The sequence below is a fragment of the Pipistrellus kuhlii genome, unplaced genomic scaffold, assembly GCF_014108245.1.
Source record: "Pipistrellus kuhlii isolate mPipKuh1 unplaced genomic scaffold, mPipKuh1.p scaffold_m20_p_9, whole genome shotgun sequence".
NCBI lineage: Eukaryota > Metazoa > Chordata > Mammalia > Chiroptera > Vespertilionidae > Pipistrellus > Pipistrellus kuhlii.
The window spans coordinates 42,583,106-42,602,376 of record NW_023425595.1 but is presented as its reverse complement, the minus strand read 5'-3'; the positions used below and the strand labels follow the sequence as shown (position 1 = coordinate 42,602,376).

Below are 19,271 nucleotides of genomic sequence, written 5' to 3'. Positions count from 1 at the left end.
GCTATTGTTTTCCACTGAATGGAAACTGTGAGTTCTATAAGTGACCAGATTTCTGCTTTTACATTGGCTGCTAGAGAAGTTGAGTCAAGCTTGTGCCCACCTGTTGAAAGAATAGCCTGCTATAATGTGTTTTTCTATTAGCCTTGCTTCTGGCTCTATTATAAGTTCTTATTCTTGTTCCGTTTCCTTCCTCCCCTTATCCTCCCCTCTCCTGTGATCAGATGTATGTTATATGCATTTGCTTCATCTGCTGTAATTCCTTTCTGGAACAATGAAGAAGGTAACAAAAGGAAGAATGGCTTCCTCAGAATTTCAGCCTGCTCCTGGGCCTAACTCTGCACAAAAATAACAGTGGAAGTGCAGAGGGAAGGAAAAGAAATGAAGCTGCAGCAACATCTAGCCCATGATTTTCATGGCAATGATCTTGAGCAAGGCTTTGTAGCTTTGGGGCCAATTGCTCCCCTCCCCAGCCTCTGGTTCCTTTGCTGCATGGTGGAAAGCCAGCACCCTCAGAGGTATTTTCCCTATTCTTGACTCTGTGATGTCACTAAGAGGATTGGTGGAGGTTAATAGGACACATGGTTTCGGCCAATAGTGACCTCACCTCTTATGCCCGCGGCAAGGCCACTGGAACAGGAAGTCTGAGCAGGTGGTTTTCCTCCCCCTCTGGAGTCACTGTGACCCTCTTTTGCCCTTCTTACTAAATAGCGAAGGGAGTGGCTGTTCCGGAGAGAGACTGCTCAACTCATTTTCTCCATTCACTCCTACCTACTCTCACCCTGGGTCTGTGCATTCCTTCAGGAGGGAATCATGGTCTAGGGAATTTTTCCCGCTCCTCTAAGCCTTCTCCAGGCTTCCAACCTCTCACCCTCTTCCAGATCTCTGCTTGTCCTTGTCCCTCTTGTATATGAACAAGAACTCACCTAGCTAGCCTGCAGAGTTGTGTCGAAAGTTCTCAGTAAGTTGCCCAAATCCTTCAGCTTTACTGCACAGAATCCCTTAGATCTGCTGTTCCTTCTGCTTCTTTTTTTCTTTTCTTTTCTTTTCTTTTTTTTTAAAATATATTTTATCGATTTTTTACAGAGAGAAAGGGAGAGAGATAGAGAGTTAGAAACATCGTTGAGAGAGAAACATCTATCATCTGCCTCCTGCACACCTCCCACTGGGGATGTGCCCGCAACCCAGGTACATGCCCTTGACCGGAATCGAACCTGAGACCCCTCAGTCCGCAGGCTGATGCTCTATCCACTGAGCCAAACCGGTTTCGACTCCTTCTGTTTCTTCTGAATCACTTGTCTCACCTGCATCTTCTCTTTGATGTCTGCTATCTGAGTTAGAGTGAGCACTGCTGTTGTGGCCCTGACCTACGGACTCTTTGGAGCTGTATTTCAGCAATGATGTTCTTTCCTTGAGATCACTTGCTCACTCTTGTCTGCATCTGATGTTAGCGCCAGACTTTGTGAGACAAGTTCACTTCTACAAATGCAAATGGTGAATCCCTGTGCGCCTGGCACGTGATATAAACTTCGAGACTTCCACTGGGTTCTTTCGTCTTGTCTCATGTTGACCTTTCATGTCTGTTCTGCCATTTCCTTCGCTTCCCTGCTTAATCATTTCTAAGCTCAACTCCCTTTCCCTTCCTACCAGTTTGATCTTACAAACTTCCTCTCCTCGCCTGTCTTAATAGCTTTTGGCTTTAGAGGCATGATTTATGCTTCCACAGAGGGTGAGGTTTTATTCTCTGCATCATTGTTTCTTTGCAGTCCCAGCGTGGCAGATCCAGCTTCCACCATGATTGATACGTCCCAGGAAAACTCCAGGAACTCCGCTGCCTCTTCAGCTAAGGTAGACTGAGCTCAGACTTCAGAAATCTTACTTTTGACAGGAATGCCATTTTTCTCATTTTATCACAGCAATATGAAATAAAGAAGATTTTGTAGTATCATTTTTTTGTACCAGATACAGACAATGTTTACTATTTAACATAGAATTCACTCGTGTGCTGGGAACGTTAACGAATACCATGTTATTGGTATATCATGTTGAAGACCAAAATTTCTTGCCCTAAGGAATAAAAAGTTTGAAACTATTGGGGGCTGCTTGTTTTAAGCTTACAGAATGTAACTTATTAGTGCCATGTGAGTTCTTATTCCTATTCATAGCTTCCTGACTCTCTATTAGAGGTTAGCTTGGGGGAGGGAATTGCCTATTTATGAAACTATAGACAGTAATCATTGATATTTAGTCTTATGTTAATTTAAAAATTCTGTTTACTGATACCCATTCTTCATCAGAATTAATAATTATAGTAGTGACTATAAATACTTCAAAATATCTTGATAATTTATATTTAGTACAGATTTCTAGCAATTATATTTAGTACATATTTCTAGCACAATGAGAGTCTCACTGGTAGAAAGAGCACTGGAGGGAACCTGCCCTTATTAAAGTTTCAGGTTTACCTTGACCTTGACCAGCTCTTTGATATATCCAGGCCTAAGTTTTTCTCACCTCTGTCAAATGTGAAATACAGATTTGAATGCCTGGTTTTGGTCTAATGTTATAGAACTCTGGAATTGAGTATATTTTGAATAATAGTTTTATGCTACCCTGACTAACCAGGGTAAACATTTTTCAAACATGACAGATAGATTTTACTGAATAAAACTATCAAATATTTGAGCTAAGAAGCATTTGCTAACACTGAGTTGCTGTTTTGACATCGAAAATGAGTTTAATAAACAATGTTTTTCCCCAGCAAAGGAAGAATCCATTTAATAGCTCCAAGTTGCCAGAAGATCACTTATCTCCACAAACCAAAAACGAGCAGTCAAGAAATGGAAGGACTGGTTTCTTTCAGACTTCAAAAGAGGGTAAATATTATTTTTATGGACTACGTATTTTTATCTGTGTTATCTGTGAGAAGAGAAATTCTCAGAGTTCCTTTAATTACATTAACTTCTTAGACAAAGATGGAAGGTCCTGATGGTTTTCTTATTCTGCTCTGCCCATGGGTTTCCTGACGGAAGGAGGGAAGCAGAAACTTTAGAGGCTGGAGGTTCATGCATTCCAGTCTTGGCACTCACACTGGTGTAACCTTTATGCCTCGGGTTCCCCCTCAGTGAACTGGGAAATTTTTGGACCAGGGGCTGTCAGTCACTCATTGACAGCATTTATTGGACGTCTACCACATGAAGGCACAGTTCTGTTGAAAATGTAAAGTTTGCCTCAAAAGAAAAAGACCACTTGTCAATGTCATGATCTTCTAGCCTGTAATCATGAACCCAGTCTCTCAGGAGCATTAGGTCAGGTTTGTGACTTAATTAGTTTAAGTTTTCCTCTTACGGAATTTTACCGTTCTTCCTAAGAGGAAACGCTAGACAAAGTAACTGTAAGAAAATTGCACAAACATTAAAGATTGGACAAAGGGTAGAAAATGAACAATTGAAAGTGAAGTTAGAATTTTCAGTTAGCCTGTTTTAACATTATTGTGTTTTCTTTTTTCTTTCTTTCTTTCTTTTTTTTTTTTTAGACCTGAAGGATTACCCATTTATTTTAGAATTTAAAAGAAAATGTATCTTGGCAGTTTAAGTTGCTTCCATTGAGGATTGATAAGATTTCTTGAGCCAACTATGGGGCTTGGGACTTCAAGGAGGATGTATAAGGTTCAGTCCTTCCTATTGAGGAATTCATGGCTTAGCAGGAGAGGCAGATGCAAAGCTTCAGATACAAAATGTAGGGTTCTCCAGCAGCTTGGGAAAGGCTGTCACTTTCTGGAAGAGTGGGAAGGGTGCACAGAAGGAGGGCCTCTAGGTATAAAGGAGGAAAGAAGGAAGAGGTGTGAAAGTGCAGGGCTGAGGGGATTTATTGTGTTTTCTTTTTTAATCCTTACTCAAGGATATATTTTCATAGATTTTTAGAGGAAGGGAAGGAGGGAGAGATAGAGACAGAGACAGAGAGAGAGAGAAGGAGAGAGAGAGAGAGAGAAAGAGAGAGAGAGGGAGAGAAATATATAGAGAGAAACATCGATCTGTTGCCTTTAGTACCCACCCTGACCAGGGATCAAACCCAAAAACTTTTGGTGTATGGAATGATACTCCAGCCAATTGAGCTACACCAGCCTTGGTGTATTTTCCCTGTTGATTGGGAATACTTTATGTAGCTTAAAATATTATACTGGCCCTAACTGGTATGGCTCAGTGGCTAGAGCATCGGCCTGTGAACTGAAAAGTCCCAGGTTCGATTCTGGTCAAGGGCATGTACCTTGGTTGCAGGCACATCCCCAGTAGGGAGTGTACAGGAGGCACCTGATCGATGTTTCTAACTCTCCCTCTCCATTCCTCTCTGTAAAAAATCAATAAAATATATATTTTTTAAATATATAAAGAAAGAAAGAAAGAAAGAAAGAAAGAAAGAAAGAAAGAAAGAAAGAAAAGAAAAAGAAAAAAAGTCACTGGAATACATTACCTTTTTATAACATTTGACAAAGTAAATTTTTGTTCTAGGTATTGAGTTTTATTTGCGTTCATAGTTTTGGTTTTCATGTATAAATTATTTAAGTGACTTCTGTGTTTTTCCTTTGCCTCCATGAGGAATTTTTTTAAATTGTTTTTTTTAAAAAAAAAACAAACACGTTTTTATTGAGGATAAACAACCACAAAGTATGTGTGTAAAGCACAGTAATCTTAAGTGTACAGATGAATGAAGTACATGCATGCTATAAAGGCTTTTTTAATTAGGTCGGCATTTATACCACATACTCTATTGTCTGTAATATTTTAATACTTTTGCTAAATATAACGTTTATGACAGGTATTTTAAATTACATATTACTCTCCACCAATAATGAAAAGAGCCTAATGTGTTATAATTTTCAGGTGAATTATCAGGGTCCAAAGAAGAGTCACCTATCCTGGATTCTTCAAGCCAAACGTTAGAGAAACCAAAGCAGACTCTTCCAGGCCCTGAGAGTGGCTCCCACATCAAACCTCCCATCCCCAAAGCCAGGAAAATGATCTACAAGTCGCCTGATCTAAAGCAGGACGATCACCAGCTCTTTCCCGGACAAAGGACAGACCTCCTGAAGGCCAGGGGGGCTCCGAGAGGGATCCTGAAGCGCAACTCCAGCTCCAGCAGCACCGACTCAGACACTGTCCGTTTCCACCAGAGCTTCGAACCCAAGAGCAAGATTGGGTCACCGGGCCTCACCATCCACGAAAGGATCTCTGAGAAGGAGCATTCTTTAGAAGACAAGTCCTCCTCCAGCGCACAGGAGCCCCTGAAGCACGTGAGGTTCTCTGCGGTGAAGGAGGAGCTCCCCAGGAGTCCCGGGCTCATCCAAGGCCGGGAAGTGGGAGAGTTCAGTGTTTTAGAGTCCAACAGGTTGAAGAATGGAATAGAAGATGTTGGGGACGAGGATGAGTTCTGGAAGGACCCTACGCCCTCGCAGTACAGAGAGCCTTTGCCTTTACCTCCATCAGCCTCAAGCCCAAGTGCATTGAAACACGAAACAAATCAGCCAAAGACTCCCGGTCCTTCTCCAAGTAACGGGCAGCCTTCGCCCTTGAAAGTTTTACCGGCAAGACCACAGTCCAGTGAGAATTCACCCACCATCAGGGAACACGAAGCTAAATCGTCAGAACTATCAAGGCTTGAGTCGGAATTGTCCAAAAGCCCTGCTGGTAAGAAAGTTGTCACTACCAGGTTTGCAGTTTGTAGTTGTCACTACCGGTCAGCCTTGTAGAAGCTGCATTTGGTCTCCTGGCCATTCCAGCTGGGATCCAGGCAGGTGCCACCGGGGGATTGGGTTACACCTCTTCATGGGTTTGTAGGTTTTCCTCAACCACCTAATAATGAAAAGAACCTGGACAGCACAGTTTCTGGCCCATTATGTTTTAACCCAAAACTGTAATCATATCAATTATTTAAACAGATTACCATGTGTTGAGTTATATTGAGGTTTTTGTACGGGGTGAGATTTAAAGATAAGCTAATAACTTTTTTTAAATTGAGTATATATATTATTATTACTTACCTAATTCAAATGTCAATTGCCATCTAACCCAACTTTGGTTTCTCTTTTTATTGCAAGAGAAACTTTAATGTCTTCTCCTCAAAGGATAGGAAAGTGGACGCTGAGCACTTACTGTGGCCTGCACAGGGCCTCTAGCCATTTGTTCTTGTCCTTTAAAAGCTCCAAAGCAACTTTCTCTTCCAGCTGGTGTGAGTTGAGAGGCAATAAGAATGCTGCCTTTCCTGCCAAATAGCTAACGAGAGCGCGCTAGCTCTCTCGCTTGCTTGCGCGCTCGCTCGCTCTCTCTCTCTCTCTCTCTCTCTCTCTCTCTCTCTCTCTCTCTCGATTTTACAACTCTCAAGGGATGCCTCAAACAGCTTTCCCATACTCATATGATTACTTCATAATTCTTATACTTTAAAAAACAGAAACAATGGTGAAAATCATTTTGTGTACTCTCACCCATCTTCAATAGTCTTCATCTAGCCCTGTGATTATTTCTCTTTTTTAAAAAATATTTTCTTATTGATTTCAGAGAGGAAAGGAGAAGGAGAGAGAGATAGAAACATCAATGTGAAAGAGAAGCATTGATCAGTTGCCTCCTGCATCCCCACACTGGGGATCAAGCCCATAACCTGGGCATGTGCCCTTGACCAGAATCAAACCTGGAACCCTTCAGTCTGCAGGCTGCTGCTCTGTCCACTGAGCCCAACTGGCTAGGGCTGTGATTATTTCTTTATTGTAAGGAATAGTTACGGTAACAACAGTCAGGTTTCTAACCCATCAGCTCGCACTCTTCCTTATCAAGTCAGTATTAAGTTAACCCTGAGTCACTTTTGCTCAGCTCTACAGTTTTCACAGTTGTTCAGAAAACTACATTTTAAAAGTTGAAGCATTTTCACCACCACTACCCCTGGACATTTAAAATCATTTGAACAGAATAGGATTTTTTAAATTAAAATAAAGGTGCTTCTTTAAGAAATAAATGAATTCATATTAAAGGAAATTATTAAAGTTTGAGTAATTATTAGCAAATAATTGGATGACACTTAAATGTTTATTCAAAAGATGAAGGACATTTCTTTGGCAATATTTTCCATTATTATAACCCATGGATGAAATATGGTAAACCTTTTCTGTTTTTCAGTCTGCACCTGCTTTCAAAGAATGCCTTTGACATTTTGTATTAACTACTTATTTGTGCTTTCTGACTTTTAAATAGAAACTGACCATGAATGTTGGGAGGAAGGCATCATCAGTTTGACAGGCCTTCTGGCCTCAGCGCTTATAAACAAAGTCCTGCTTTTCTTCTGCTTACCACAGAAATATAAAGTAAAAAATGGAGCATAAAAAGAATCAGGACAAAAAAAATAAAATAAAATAAAATAAAATAAAATAAAGGAAAATTTCTGCAAATTATAAGGGTTTGACTTTTAGCTCTGAGCTCCAGGAAGTAAACATCACACTCATCCTGGAGAAAACATAAAACAAAAGAATTCCTTAGAGGAAACAAAACATTACCTGGCATCCAATTTTTACAACAACTGTTCTTATTTTAAAAGTAATAAACTTTCATTGTAAAACATTTTTAAAAGGAGACATGCCCTAGGATGGACAGAGCCAGCAGCTGATAAATGGTGCAGTACCTCAATAGCTAAAATATATGCGATCCAGGAATGAAAGGATAGAAGCGAAACTGGCTCCTCTTGCCATCACTCCCTGTAACTCACTTTGTTTAAAAAATAAAGAAGAAAAAATGCACACAGAATAAAACAAATATCACCTGTGATGTCATTACCCATTACTAACTGTTGCTAACATTCCGTTGTAGAGCCTTTCAATAATTTTCAGCCATGAATATAATTTTTAATTATGTTTATATTTCCTGGAATTCTTTTTTTGGCAACAGTATTACGAGTATTTTTTCATCATTGAGTATTTTTCTGTTAAACAGACTAACAGAATTCTTATAGATTTTTCAAGTAAACTTCACAATTATTACTTTACCTACAAAGTGTAGGTAAAGAAGCAAACCAATACTTTCTATGGGCCAATTATTGTATAAGACTTTTTTATATTTAATTAGTTGATGAATAAAATTAAAATATAATTTTATTAACTAACATGCCCTTTAGTGCATTTAAATGTAGTTGAATTCATAAAAATTCAACTCACATAATGTTCAGGAACAAGCATTACTTAGCATTGATAAGGAAGAGGGAGAAAGGCAGAAACACCTGAATCTTAACTAAAGAGGAAGAATGTCTGAGTTCCCTTATCTACATGTACCCTGTGCCCTGTGATTAAAGCTCTATTTTTTGATGGCTTAGAATAGGGGTGTCGAACTCAATCAGAGAAGGGGCCAAAATCTAAAATCCAGCCTAAATCGCGGGACGAATGGTTTACTGAACAGTTATAAACTGTCATTGTGATGGAAACGCAGCGGAGTGCAGTGATGACAGCGCGGTGCGGGCCACATTGCAAGGCCTGGCGGGACGGATTTGGCCCGCGGGCCTTGTGTTTGACACATGTGGCTTAGAAAGAAGTTCAGTATTTTTCTCTAGCCTCTTGCCATTGGTTAGCCAACATCAGGTAGAAATCACATTCTCCATCATTCCTCATTTTAGTTTATTTGGCTCATAAAAACTACTTCTAAGTCACAAATTATAGGAGAGGAGTTGAGGATAACGAAGTGTTACCCTCAAGATCATGGTCCTAAAACTCCAACATGTAAGACAGTTGTAGAAATGGCTATTAGTAAAGATTCCTGGGCCCCATCTTCAGAGATTCTGGTTTAATAGATCAAGAGTGTGACACAGGAGTACAAAAATCCTCATCATTCCATTCTAGTATTCTGGAGGAAACTCATTGTTAAATCTTCCTTGAAAGTTGTTTTCCAACTCTTGAAATCTTCTCAGTCTATGTTCCTCAAACTTGGGTATAAACCCTCCAGGGTTTACGAGTATGCTAGTGGGTAGGTGAGTCATAAAATCAACCTGTATCTTCCTGGAAGGTCAGTTTTATGCAAAGATTTGAGAGTGAGAGAAAATGAATATATAAAATGTAGCATGGAGCAGAATACAAAATTTACATGAATTTTTAAAAGGCTACCAAGAAATTTTCCCACTTTGATCTATACCCTATACTTCCAGGAGTCTACATGTTTCTTCTTTTACTGTGCCAGAGGCATCTTTGGCAGAATATTCTAATTAGTAAGGTTTACATTATAAACCCCGAAAAAAGCTGATATAAAAAATTAGTAGTGTGGGACATGTAAATACAAAGTGCCTTTTTAAAAGATACTGTGAGTGGTTGAATAATAATTCTTTAAGCATTCTCTTTTCTTATTTAGAAAAGCATTTCTATATTGCAGATGAACGGTCTCATGTTGAGTCTGAGCCTTCTCAGGTGCCAGATCGCAGCTCTCGAGACCATCAGCAAGGTAAGCCTCCTCTTCTCAAGGCTCTAAAAGCTAAGACATTCTCCCACTCTGGTCCACATGCCACTGAGATAAGGAAGACAACCGATGATTCCATATCGAAAGTCCTAGACTGGTTTAACCGAAGTTCTCATTTAGATGACAGTAAGTCACCTCTTCAACAGCCCCAAGGTACAGAGCCCAGAGAAAAAGCAGACTCAAAACCACAGGCTTCTATTGCCATGGTGACAGATGATATCAGTCTAAAAGACAATGGCTCTAAGGCTCTGTTATCCACCAATGTTGAATTGACGCCTGTGGGATCTGATTTGATGTTCCAGGCAGAGGGACATGTGCTGCCTCCTGGAAATTGCCAAGATAGTAATGTGGATAGCAAATCCAAATCTATTAATTTGCCCCAACAAGGTAAAGAAGGTCCGGGCATATTGCAACCACTTGAAGCCCACAGTCCAAATCAAAAGAGTAAAACTATGGACTATTCTCAAGCTTCAAAACACAGAGACACAGGAAATGGGATACCTCACCAAACCAGTAACTATCCCTGTAGTGCTCTCAGTAAATCTGATGCAGCAGGCCAAGTTCCATGCAACATTAAGGATGTTGGCAGCTTAGGGGAAGAAGAGCCCAAGCTTCGTGTTTATGAAAAAGAGACAGGAAACTCAGAGGTGAATTTTGACTCTGCAAAAATCGTCAAAGAACGAAGTTCAAAAGACAACATGAAGTCAGGGAGAGAGAGCAAAGGAGGAGATACTCACTTCCTGAAAGTTTCGGCAGAGCCAGAGAATATTGAGCTGCTCCCTGGGGCTGCCAGCAACAAGTCTCCTCGGAAGAAGCCTGAGGTCCAACTACCACAAGAAGCTGGTGAGGTTCCCAAGAACCAAGTGCAAAGAGAGAAATACAAAAGGGTGAGTGACAGGATATCCTTTTGGGAAGGTGAGAATGCTGCAGCCAGAGTCACTCATAAGGAACCCAAGTCTTCACACAGTCAGGGGCCGCCTTCTGCTAAAGTCTATCAGCCTGGGAGGTCCATGGACAACATATCTAGAGGCCAGAATGAATATAATCAAGTCACTGCCAAAAAAGTGGTCCTAGATGAGGATGGCCAAGTAGCTCATCTCTCCAGTTCTTATTCCTTAAACAAACCTAAAGAGTCTGGAGCCCAAATATCAGGCCCATCCAAAAATTACCCTTCTGCTGACCAATCAGATAAAGCATCTCTGTTTCAGAATATGATCAATGAGCCTGTAAAAAGATGGCCAGCGGCGGACAGTTCACATTCAGGAGGAGACCTCTCTTTGCCGGTACCACAGCATCCTTCAAATGTTGGGAGTGAAATACCTGCTTCTTTGGAGAAAGACAGATCTCTAATTGCTGAAACAAATCCCAACTTTAAAATTATGTCCCTAAAAGAAAGAATGGATGAACCCAGTACAGAACAGGTTTATAATCACTCCCAATTTGAGAATTTAAGAAAGTTTTGGGACTTAGGAGCCAACTCAAACATTCAGGATAATGTTGAGAAAAATACCACCAAAACAAGCCAAAAAGATTCTGCGCCTTTTAATAGCCAGAAACACAAAGAATTCCATGACCTCAAATCTTCAGGAGAAAATGCCCATGAAATAGACACATTTCTAAGCCCCCCAAAACTTCCAGCAACAGAGGAAATAGAGGGATTAAATTCGAAGTGCAGACTCCAGGTATTACCACGGGAAAGCACATTTCCATTGGAACCACCCACAAAATCCCCTCCTCCGTTGCCAGGAAATGAGTCACCAAAAGAAAATGTGCAAAGGAATATGGAATGGTTGGTCACTCCAGTATTCAATGAAGACAAGGATTGCTCAGACCAAGAGATTCAAGAATGCATAGTGAAAACACGTGTTATGTCTAAAGACTACAAAGACACTTTGAATGACAGCCTACAGAAGCTCCTTTCAGAAGCTTCGTCACCAGCAATCCAACCTTCTGGTGAAACAGTTCACGGACAACAAGTGCTTGAACCAGGTGCTTCTGGAAACGGGACGTGGCCTCGGAAGAAAGATGCTGAGGAAGCAGCCAAAGGACCTCGGGACATCGTTAATGAGCAGGTAGACAAAACAGTAGCTCCTCCAAAGGTCAAGCCAAGCACCTGGGCTGCCAGTCTAGATAAACTCCTGAAGGAAGGAACTGGGACTTTGCCCTCCTCTCCCTTGCAAACCAAGTTGGAACCCATCACCCCAAGGATCAACTCTGAGCCTGGAGAGAGGAGAGTTTTTGAAAAAGGTGTAGAACAGAGTCACAGCTCATCGTCCCATCAGAGAGAGATCATTGCTCCTTTTCCAAGGGGGAAAGAAACTCTCGGAAAGACATCTCTCCCCCTGCAAGCAGAAAATGGTGAGTACCAGCTAAACTCAGAAAACTTGTTTCAGATGGCTGCAGGAGGTTCTCACCCAGTGGACCAACCTTCCCGTCTTCACAGAAAGGACTCTTTGGGAATTGAGGCCAAATCTCCCCAAGATATGCCTTCTTCCAGCGAAGCTCATCTCGGTCCCCAGGATAAGGCACTATCTCCTCAAAGAGAAGTTTCGGAGACTGTGGAAAAAGTCATTGTTCCACCCAAATCTGCCCTGAATGATGTAAATGTTGTATTACAAAAGCTGCTTAGGGAAGCTATGTTGCCTTATCCAGTTGGGAGGGAAGTCGTTCCTGGAGAAGTGAAAGCAGAATTTCCTGAAGGAGGACAAGCAACAGGTAGCCTTCCAAATTCCCCCGGAGCTATCCCACCATCAGCTACAGTGGACATGACAGTTCCAGACAGAAAGGATGCTTACTCTTTCAGGATGGCAGTTCTTGATAAAACTCATGACATCGCCTCTCATTTAGCTGCCCCAGTGTCTCTATCTGAACAAATCCCTCACTCATTTGGCTCCACTGTCACTCAGTACAGCAAAGAGCTACCTCAGGAAGTGACAGAAATTGTGAGGGAAACAATTCTTCGACCTAAATCAGGGCTCCTTGAACTCAGTGCCAGCTTAGAGAAACTGCTGAAGGAAACCACTGAAACTCTCTCCTCTGAATCTGAAAGCAACCCAGGGATGTTCTCTCCATCCCAGTCAGCAGGTTGTGCTGAGGTGCCCAGGACAGCTGCTTCTGAGTTCCATCCCGAGGAAATAAAAGAAACAGTGCAAAAGGCTGAGGCTCCGGCAGTAACTGAGAGCACTTTTGATATTGGTTTTGAGAAACTCCTTAGAGAATCATCTGAAGCTCCTCCTTATGAGCCCCAGGTGTCAGGGAAAGAAGGAACTCCCAAGAAGGAGACCTCCAAGCCAGAGCAGGCCAGGTTTCTGGGGAGAACCCAAGAGGCCCCTGAAATGAAGCTTAAGAGTGATGTGTTTGAGTCTCGAGTCAACCCCTGGGCTGAAGGGCTGAGAGGAGAAGCTGTGAGTGGTTTGTCAGTAGATGTCTGTGGCTATGAGAGTGGAGCTGAGATCCCTGGAAACCTTTCTGAGGACCATGAAACAGGGCTCATTGAAACCACAAAACCCCCAGAGCACAGGGAGAGTGAAAGTGAAGTTGTCAGGGTTCGAGAAGGGGTTTTTCGGGAGCCTGGCTGCGAAGAGGGTCCCAAAACAGTCCGTGTGTCCAGAAATAGGCAACCTGTTCCTCTCCTGACCAACAAGGAGAATTCTACAAAGAGAAGTAAAGTCGAACTGGTTCTGGAATCGCCTTACAAGAGACAAGAGAAAGAGGAAGGAAAAGAAGGTGTCTCTGACTCTGATTTTTCAGATGGAAACATCGGTCCTAATGCAGAAAGCTGGAGAAATACCTCCAGTGAGCACTTTGACATTTTTAACCTGTTGGTTACTTAGTTGATTTATGGAATGATGATGTAAAGGATGATAGCACTTTCTAACTTGGAATTAATTTGCCACTGCCACATAGTGCTAAATTCTTCTTAACACTTCAGTTCTCCCTAGTCTATCTTCATAAAAACTACATTTCCTTTTATCATCTTTAGTCAAATAAGTTACATAGAGTCTTACCCACAGGGCAGTGTTTTAAAATTTTACTTTATTCTCATGAATCAACAATAAAACTTTTAAGTTTCAAAAATATTTTTAAAGAATTGGGGGGGGGGGGAGGTTTAGAAGCTACCTCTAACATTCAAGCTAGTTTTCCTCTGGAAGTAATTAGAATTTCTTTCATAGTTGGCAATTCAAACAGAGGTCTCTACTAAGATTTGTGGCAAGAAATTGCTACAGATGAGCACAAATTTCCCTTTCGGAGCAATAGTTTACCACAGTAGTGGCTAAATACCAGAAACAAAGTGAAAGTTGGCACTTCTTTTTCCTCAGATACTTTGTGCTGAAGTTTTTTGTTGCCACGCTCTCCCTCTCATTTTCAATTATCTTCAGCATCTTCCCATTCTAGAATATGACTTTGGTCAAATGACTTCACTTGGTCCCACACAAGGGCATTGACTGGCCTGATGAATTTCTTTGGCTCCAGCCTTGGCTAAGTGGATGGAGATCTTAATCGATTGCCACATTCATCTAAGGGGAATTGTGGGTATTGGTTTCAGCCAGGCGCTAAAACATAGGGTTGTCTCAGTTTGGCTTTTCTGATCAACACAGGTGTTTTGGCCAAGAAACCCAGGAGCAAATAGAAATGAGAAGTTACCTGATTAGAGTGATGAAGTGATAACGGATGCTCCTTGGCAGGACATGTTAACCAAAGTTGCACATGTAGCACCTTCCTGGTAGTTTAATAGGACTTGTCATTTTCTAGCTCCCTTCAGTCTCAGAATAAATAAGCTTTGCTGAGGGGCTGACTTGTGAGGTTTGGCTCCTTGGCAAGTAGCTGTAGGGCCTCTTGAAAACTGACCAAAGAATCTATCTTTAGCCCTAATTCATCAAGTTGAAGCCCCTCTAAAAGTGTTTCTGGTAAGAAAAAGGAAGTGAAATACCAGTCTCTGAAACTAGGTATATAAAGGAGTGTAAGTCAGCATGTTAAACCTGAAGTAGACTTTTTCTAAACCACCCCCAATGAGTTTCTACGGTGAACTGACCCAGAGGAGGGGGAGAGCTTATTACATTTGCACTGACATTGGAGACTGTTGCCTAGTGTGTAGAGCTGTGTTTAGAGTATACCAGCATCACCTGCTGAACAGTAAAAAGCCAATCTGAAAATGAAATAATATTAACGGCCTGGACAGAGTCCAGAGAAGTTATTTAAAATTGTAAGTGACGTAAGAGGTACCAAAAGGCATAAGTTGTAGTTTCATATTTTAAAACAAGTAGGTGGAGTAAGGTGAGAGTAGAAGGGAACCTGGCTACAAAGGCACCACAATTCTGGTGAACAGCCTGACACTTCTGACTTGTGGTTCAGCTCTCACCTAACCAACGCCTCTATGTGCTCCTTTGGGCGGGGGGAAGGGAGCTGAGGGGGAGTTGGTGGTCAGATACTTTTAGAAATGCTGGGAGACTGCACATTATTAGCATTAAAATCTCCAAGAAGGCCTGTAACGAGAACCCTTTTAAATTTGAACACAAAGCATCCCAAGTCTAATTCATCTTAGAATCCATTTGCTGTAGAATGCCTATTAACATTGGGCGGAACTGGGATGCATTTCCGTAAAATATTGTCTGGAGAAATGGTTCCAAATTGATTGATTCATTAATGGAACTAGTCATTGGCTTAGCAAACACTTTTTTTGAAGTGCTTCTTGCCAACCACCTGTCTAGGCACTGAGAATATAGCAATGATAAATGACAGTATGCAGACAGGGGTCATCCATGATGGAGTTTTCACTATCAAAATAGAACAATTAAGGACTGTCTCGAGAGATTTCTTGTAAGGTTATATGTACTTAGTTATATATATAATTCTGAGATTATGCCCTTTTTCTTTCCTTTGGTCCTCCTTTTATAAAGAAAAGGCATTAGTAGGTGACAGATCCACAACCACCTCTTTTGAAAATGCCTTCGTAAAATAAAAAGTTGACTGTCTTATGTCATTTTCGAATATTTTGATGGAAATTTTATGAGCTCATGAAACCCAAAAAGCCTATATCTGTTGATCTGGAGAATTCAGCCATCTGTGTATTCGATTATATGCAGATGTTAAACATCTGGATCCTGCCTTCTATGGTTTTCAGCTAATTTTTTTTTTTAATGCTTCTAAAATCATTTTGTGGCAATCTTCAAAAGTTAGAAATGAAGTGGAAAGATTCAAAGCCTGGCACAGAACAAATCATGTGCCTAAAATAGAGGTGTGGAAGACTAGGCAATCACATTTCTATTAATGTGGCAGTCTTGTTTCTGAATGATTTATGTTTGCAAATATTTTTTGACCAAGCACATTGTTGTTTTTCTTAAGGACCTCCTATTCATGAAGAAGTTTTATTTTCTCCTGTGAAGTGCTTAATAGAGTAAACAAAAGTGTAGAGGCTTATGGCATAATGCCTCCTTTTAACCTACCATTTTCATATCCATTGGTTATTAAGAGTTTGGTGGTGTGTGTGTTTTGCATTGTGCAGTGTTCATCGGTTTTGTCTTACAACAGGTTCAGAGGAAGAGCCCAGTCCTGTTTTGAAAACTTTGGAAAGGAGTGCTGCTAGGAAAATGCCTTCCAAAAGTCTAGAAGACATTTCATCAGATTCATCAAGTGAGAATACAGTTTGCCCCACTGTCCGTGCCCCTATCTAAGCTTAAGAATGCATATGTGCTCCTCTGTGGCCTCACTGCATGCTGTTGTGCACTGAAACCCCTAAGAGGGGCTTAACAGATGAGAATGACCTTCCCACGTGAGCCGAAGAGGCTGGAGCTCGGTCTGTGAAGTAATGCATGAGGTTTGGTTACTGGAACACCAGGTTTCCTTCCATCGAAGAATCCCAGTTTGAGTGTTTACTCAAGTACAGTGAGTTTTAAAAGATAGCGGCAGCTAGTGATTCTAGTAGTAATTACTAACATTTATTGAGTAATGGGTGCCAAGCGTTTTATACGCATCATTTTATTTATTTGGCATAAGTAAACCTTGTGAAAAATAAGTTGTTATCCCTATTTTATAGACGAGGACAGTGAAGCTCAGAGAGGCAAAGGAATTAGCTTAGTACCACACAGCAGAGCCGGGACCCAGAATCAACAGAATGTTGTCAAGAACATTTATGACAGTGTTGGATGGCTGATGAATTTTGCATGATACAGAGATGAATTAGTCCCTGGCTTCAAGGACTTTCCTTTCATCCCTTCTTCTCGTGCATTTCTTTTTGATACTGGAACTCTAAGCCCAAAACTTCCTGACACGCAACACTTGAGGCATACTGTGCCCCACTGGCTGCTGCTTTCCTGGGTGAAGGATGTCTCGAGTACTAACAGAGCACATAATGAATATAGGGACTTGTGAGGCAGACAAAAGGATGTAGAACTAACTAGGGGTTTTGTTCTTATTATTATTAAGCTAAAATACACCCTCAGATGGTCATGAGAAAATTTATTGAGTGAAAGTTAACCATTGTCAAATTCATATAAAAAATGGACCATGGTCATGTTCAGAATACTTTTTATACGAATTTAAAAAGGAAAAGAAAAAGGGGGGGTTGGGGAGGGTGGGGAGACACACTCCACTTCACAATTTCTAAAATGCAGAGATTCCCAGGACTCCGAAGGCAGGGTTCCCCTTTTGGCATGCAGTCCTAGCCCTGCCAAAGATCTCTGGCATCTCAGGCTTGGAAGGGACCTTGAAGGTCACCCATTCCAAACTCCCCCCAATGCAGGAATTCCCTCAAAGCCTCTTCAACAGGTGGCCAACCCCCACAGCTGCCTGAATGCTTGTGGAGAAGGCAGTCCAGTCCTTTGTTAGGACAGCCCTGATGATTCTTCCGGAGGTTGGTGATTGGGCCCTGAGGAGAGGAGAAAAACAACAACAAAACTTAGCAGCAATTGTTCCATTTGGCAGACCTCTCATCTATGAAACATGGGGCTATTTCCATGGTGCAGCTTTAAAATACTCAGGGATGTGTAGGGTTAAAAAAAATTATCATCAGCAGACGGGTATTCTTGCAACCTCCCTTCCAAATGCCGATACCCACACTCGGTGCAGCCTGCCAAGATTCCACTTAGCAGCTGGTCCCCAGTCACATCCCTTCAAGTCGGCTTCCCAAGCAAGGCTCCCAGGGGGCACACACAAAGGGTGATGCGGGCACAGAGATGCTTGTTGGTGACCGTGCACTTGGGAAGGTGTCAGTCGTGGCTAGCATCCCACCCTTTCCAGGACAGAGAGGCTGTGGCAGCCCCGTGCTTTCTGCCAATCGCTTGCTCCGAACTAACCCCCTCACCCTCCGGAGTCCCTGCGCTGCAGTGTGTGTGCTGATGCAAGCTACATCAGAGCTGAAACGGGAGCTCCCTCGCGATGGCCCTGGCTCCAGTGGCTAATCTAAAGAGAAAGTATTTGGGGAGAGACATCTTGGTTGCACCCCTCACTGCATCTTGACTAATTGCTTCCAACTCCCCGGGGGAGCTTTCATTGTTCTCTCTCGCCCAGGGTCAGCCATGTGTTAACCGTGTGTTAATTTCTCCTGCACAGATCAAGCAAAGATAGATAATCTGCCAGAAGAATTAGTGCGTAGTGCTGAAGATGGTAAATATCTCTGTGTATCTGCATGTCTGTCTGTGTGTTGTAGGTTGTGGGTGGTTTGGGCAGTCATCGGGACACACAGCGGTTGGATAAAAGAGAGACGTCATTTGCCGCTATGTGATGAATGGTGCCTAAGTTCTTATAGAACGGCTCTGACTGGGTGCTTATAATTCTAACTGTTTGTGTGCCTGAGGCTCCTGCAGGTGAGAGCATCGTGAGGATCGCCTCCTGGGAGACCCTTGGGAAGCAAGGGTTTCTATAAATAGGAAATTGTATTTCCAAAGGGTAGGAGCTGATTTTTGTTACTCTGACCTGCAAAACTCCCTTTGGAGGCAGGAAGCGGACAGTGGGTTCCCGGGTTAGATTATTCTTGTATTTGATTCTTATGTCTCCACGGATAGATCTTTCTGGGCAAACCCAGGAAAGCTTTACATTCAAAGGGAAGGGTCCCAGAACAAAAGTGGGGCTCCTGCCTCCCCTCCTGTAAATAACTACGATCAGACGGAGGGGAATAGTAACTGATTCTGGACATTAAAGAGTCAGAAGATTTTCAGAGCTTGTCAGTGGATCAGGTATTATTTGGTTCAGCTATGAAATGAATAGGGTAATACTGCCTTATTGGGGGGGAGGGGGGATGGAAATGAGTGTGATATTTATAGCTCAGCATTGATGTGAATGTGTAATTTATATTTGTATGCTGGAATTTTCTTTTCTAAATAGCCTTCACTATAATAATAAAAATGTATATTCACCGAGCTTTCCCACAGAAAAGCAGCAAGAGGTCCTCAGAGGTCATTTCTTACGTTTATGTAACAGACTTGTCTTTCTCATTTTATGTTTACAACAACCTCATTGAAAATAGGTGGGGGAGGGCCTGGGCAGTGTGGCTCAGGTTGGGCATCCTTCTGTGCACCGAAAGGTTGCAGGTTCAATTCCCAGTCAGGGTGCATGTGGGCTCGATCCCTGGGAGGGGGGTGTGCAGGAGTCAGCCAATTGATCTTCCTCTCTCCCTTTCCCTTTCTATCTCTCTCTAAAAATTAATTTTAAAATCTATTTTAAAAAGAAAGAAGTAGGAGGGCAGGGGTTTTAATCTTTGTTTTGCAGTGAAGCAAAGCTCTGAGAAATTAGGTGATTTGTCTAAGATCCTGTAGCTAGTCAGTTCCTGGGAGCGTAGGGACCACTAGAATCTCGGCCTCCTTACTC

The 19,271-nt window shown here is 41.9% G+C and overlaps 1 protein-coding gene across 17 annotated transcripts in view; it reads left to right on the top strand.

The window, feature by feature from the left end:
• The window catches only part of SYTL2 (synaptotagmin like 2), a 120,021-nt gene that overhangs the window by 75,654 nt on the left and 25,096 nt on the right, over positions 1–19,271 (top strand). For 7 of the 17 annotated variants that reach the window (XM_045578163.1, XM_036426770.2, XM_036426772.2 and 4 more), the window contains exons 5-10: positions 1,764–1,845; positions 2,759–2,873; positions 4,878–5,681; positions 9,387–13,265; positions 15,999–16,100; positions 18,018–18,071. In XM_045578163.1, the coding sequence (XP_045434119.1) occupies positions 1,764–1,845; positions 2,759–2,873; positions 4,878–5,681; positions 9,387–13,265; positions 15,999–16,100; positions 18,018–18,071 (5,036 nt within the window). The remainder of the gene's footprint in view (positions 1–1,763; positions 1,846–2,758; positions 2,874–4,877; positions 5,682–9,386; positions 13,266–15,998; positions 16,101–18,017; positions 18,072–19,271) is intronic. The other 10 variants (XM_045578167.1, XM_045578168.1, XM_045578165.1 and 7 more) reach the window with 4 other exon arrangements.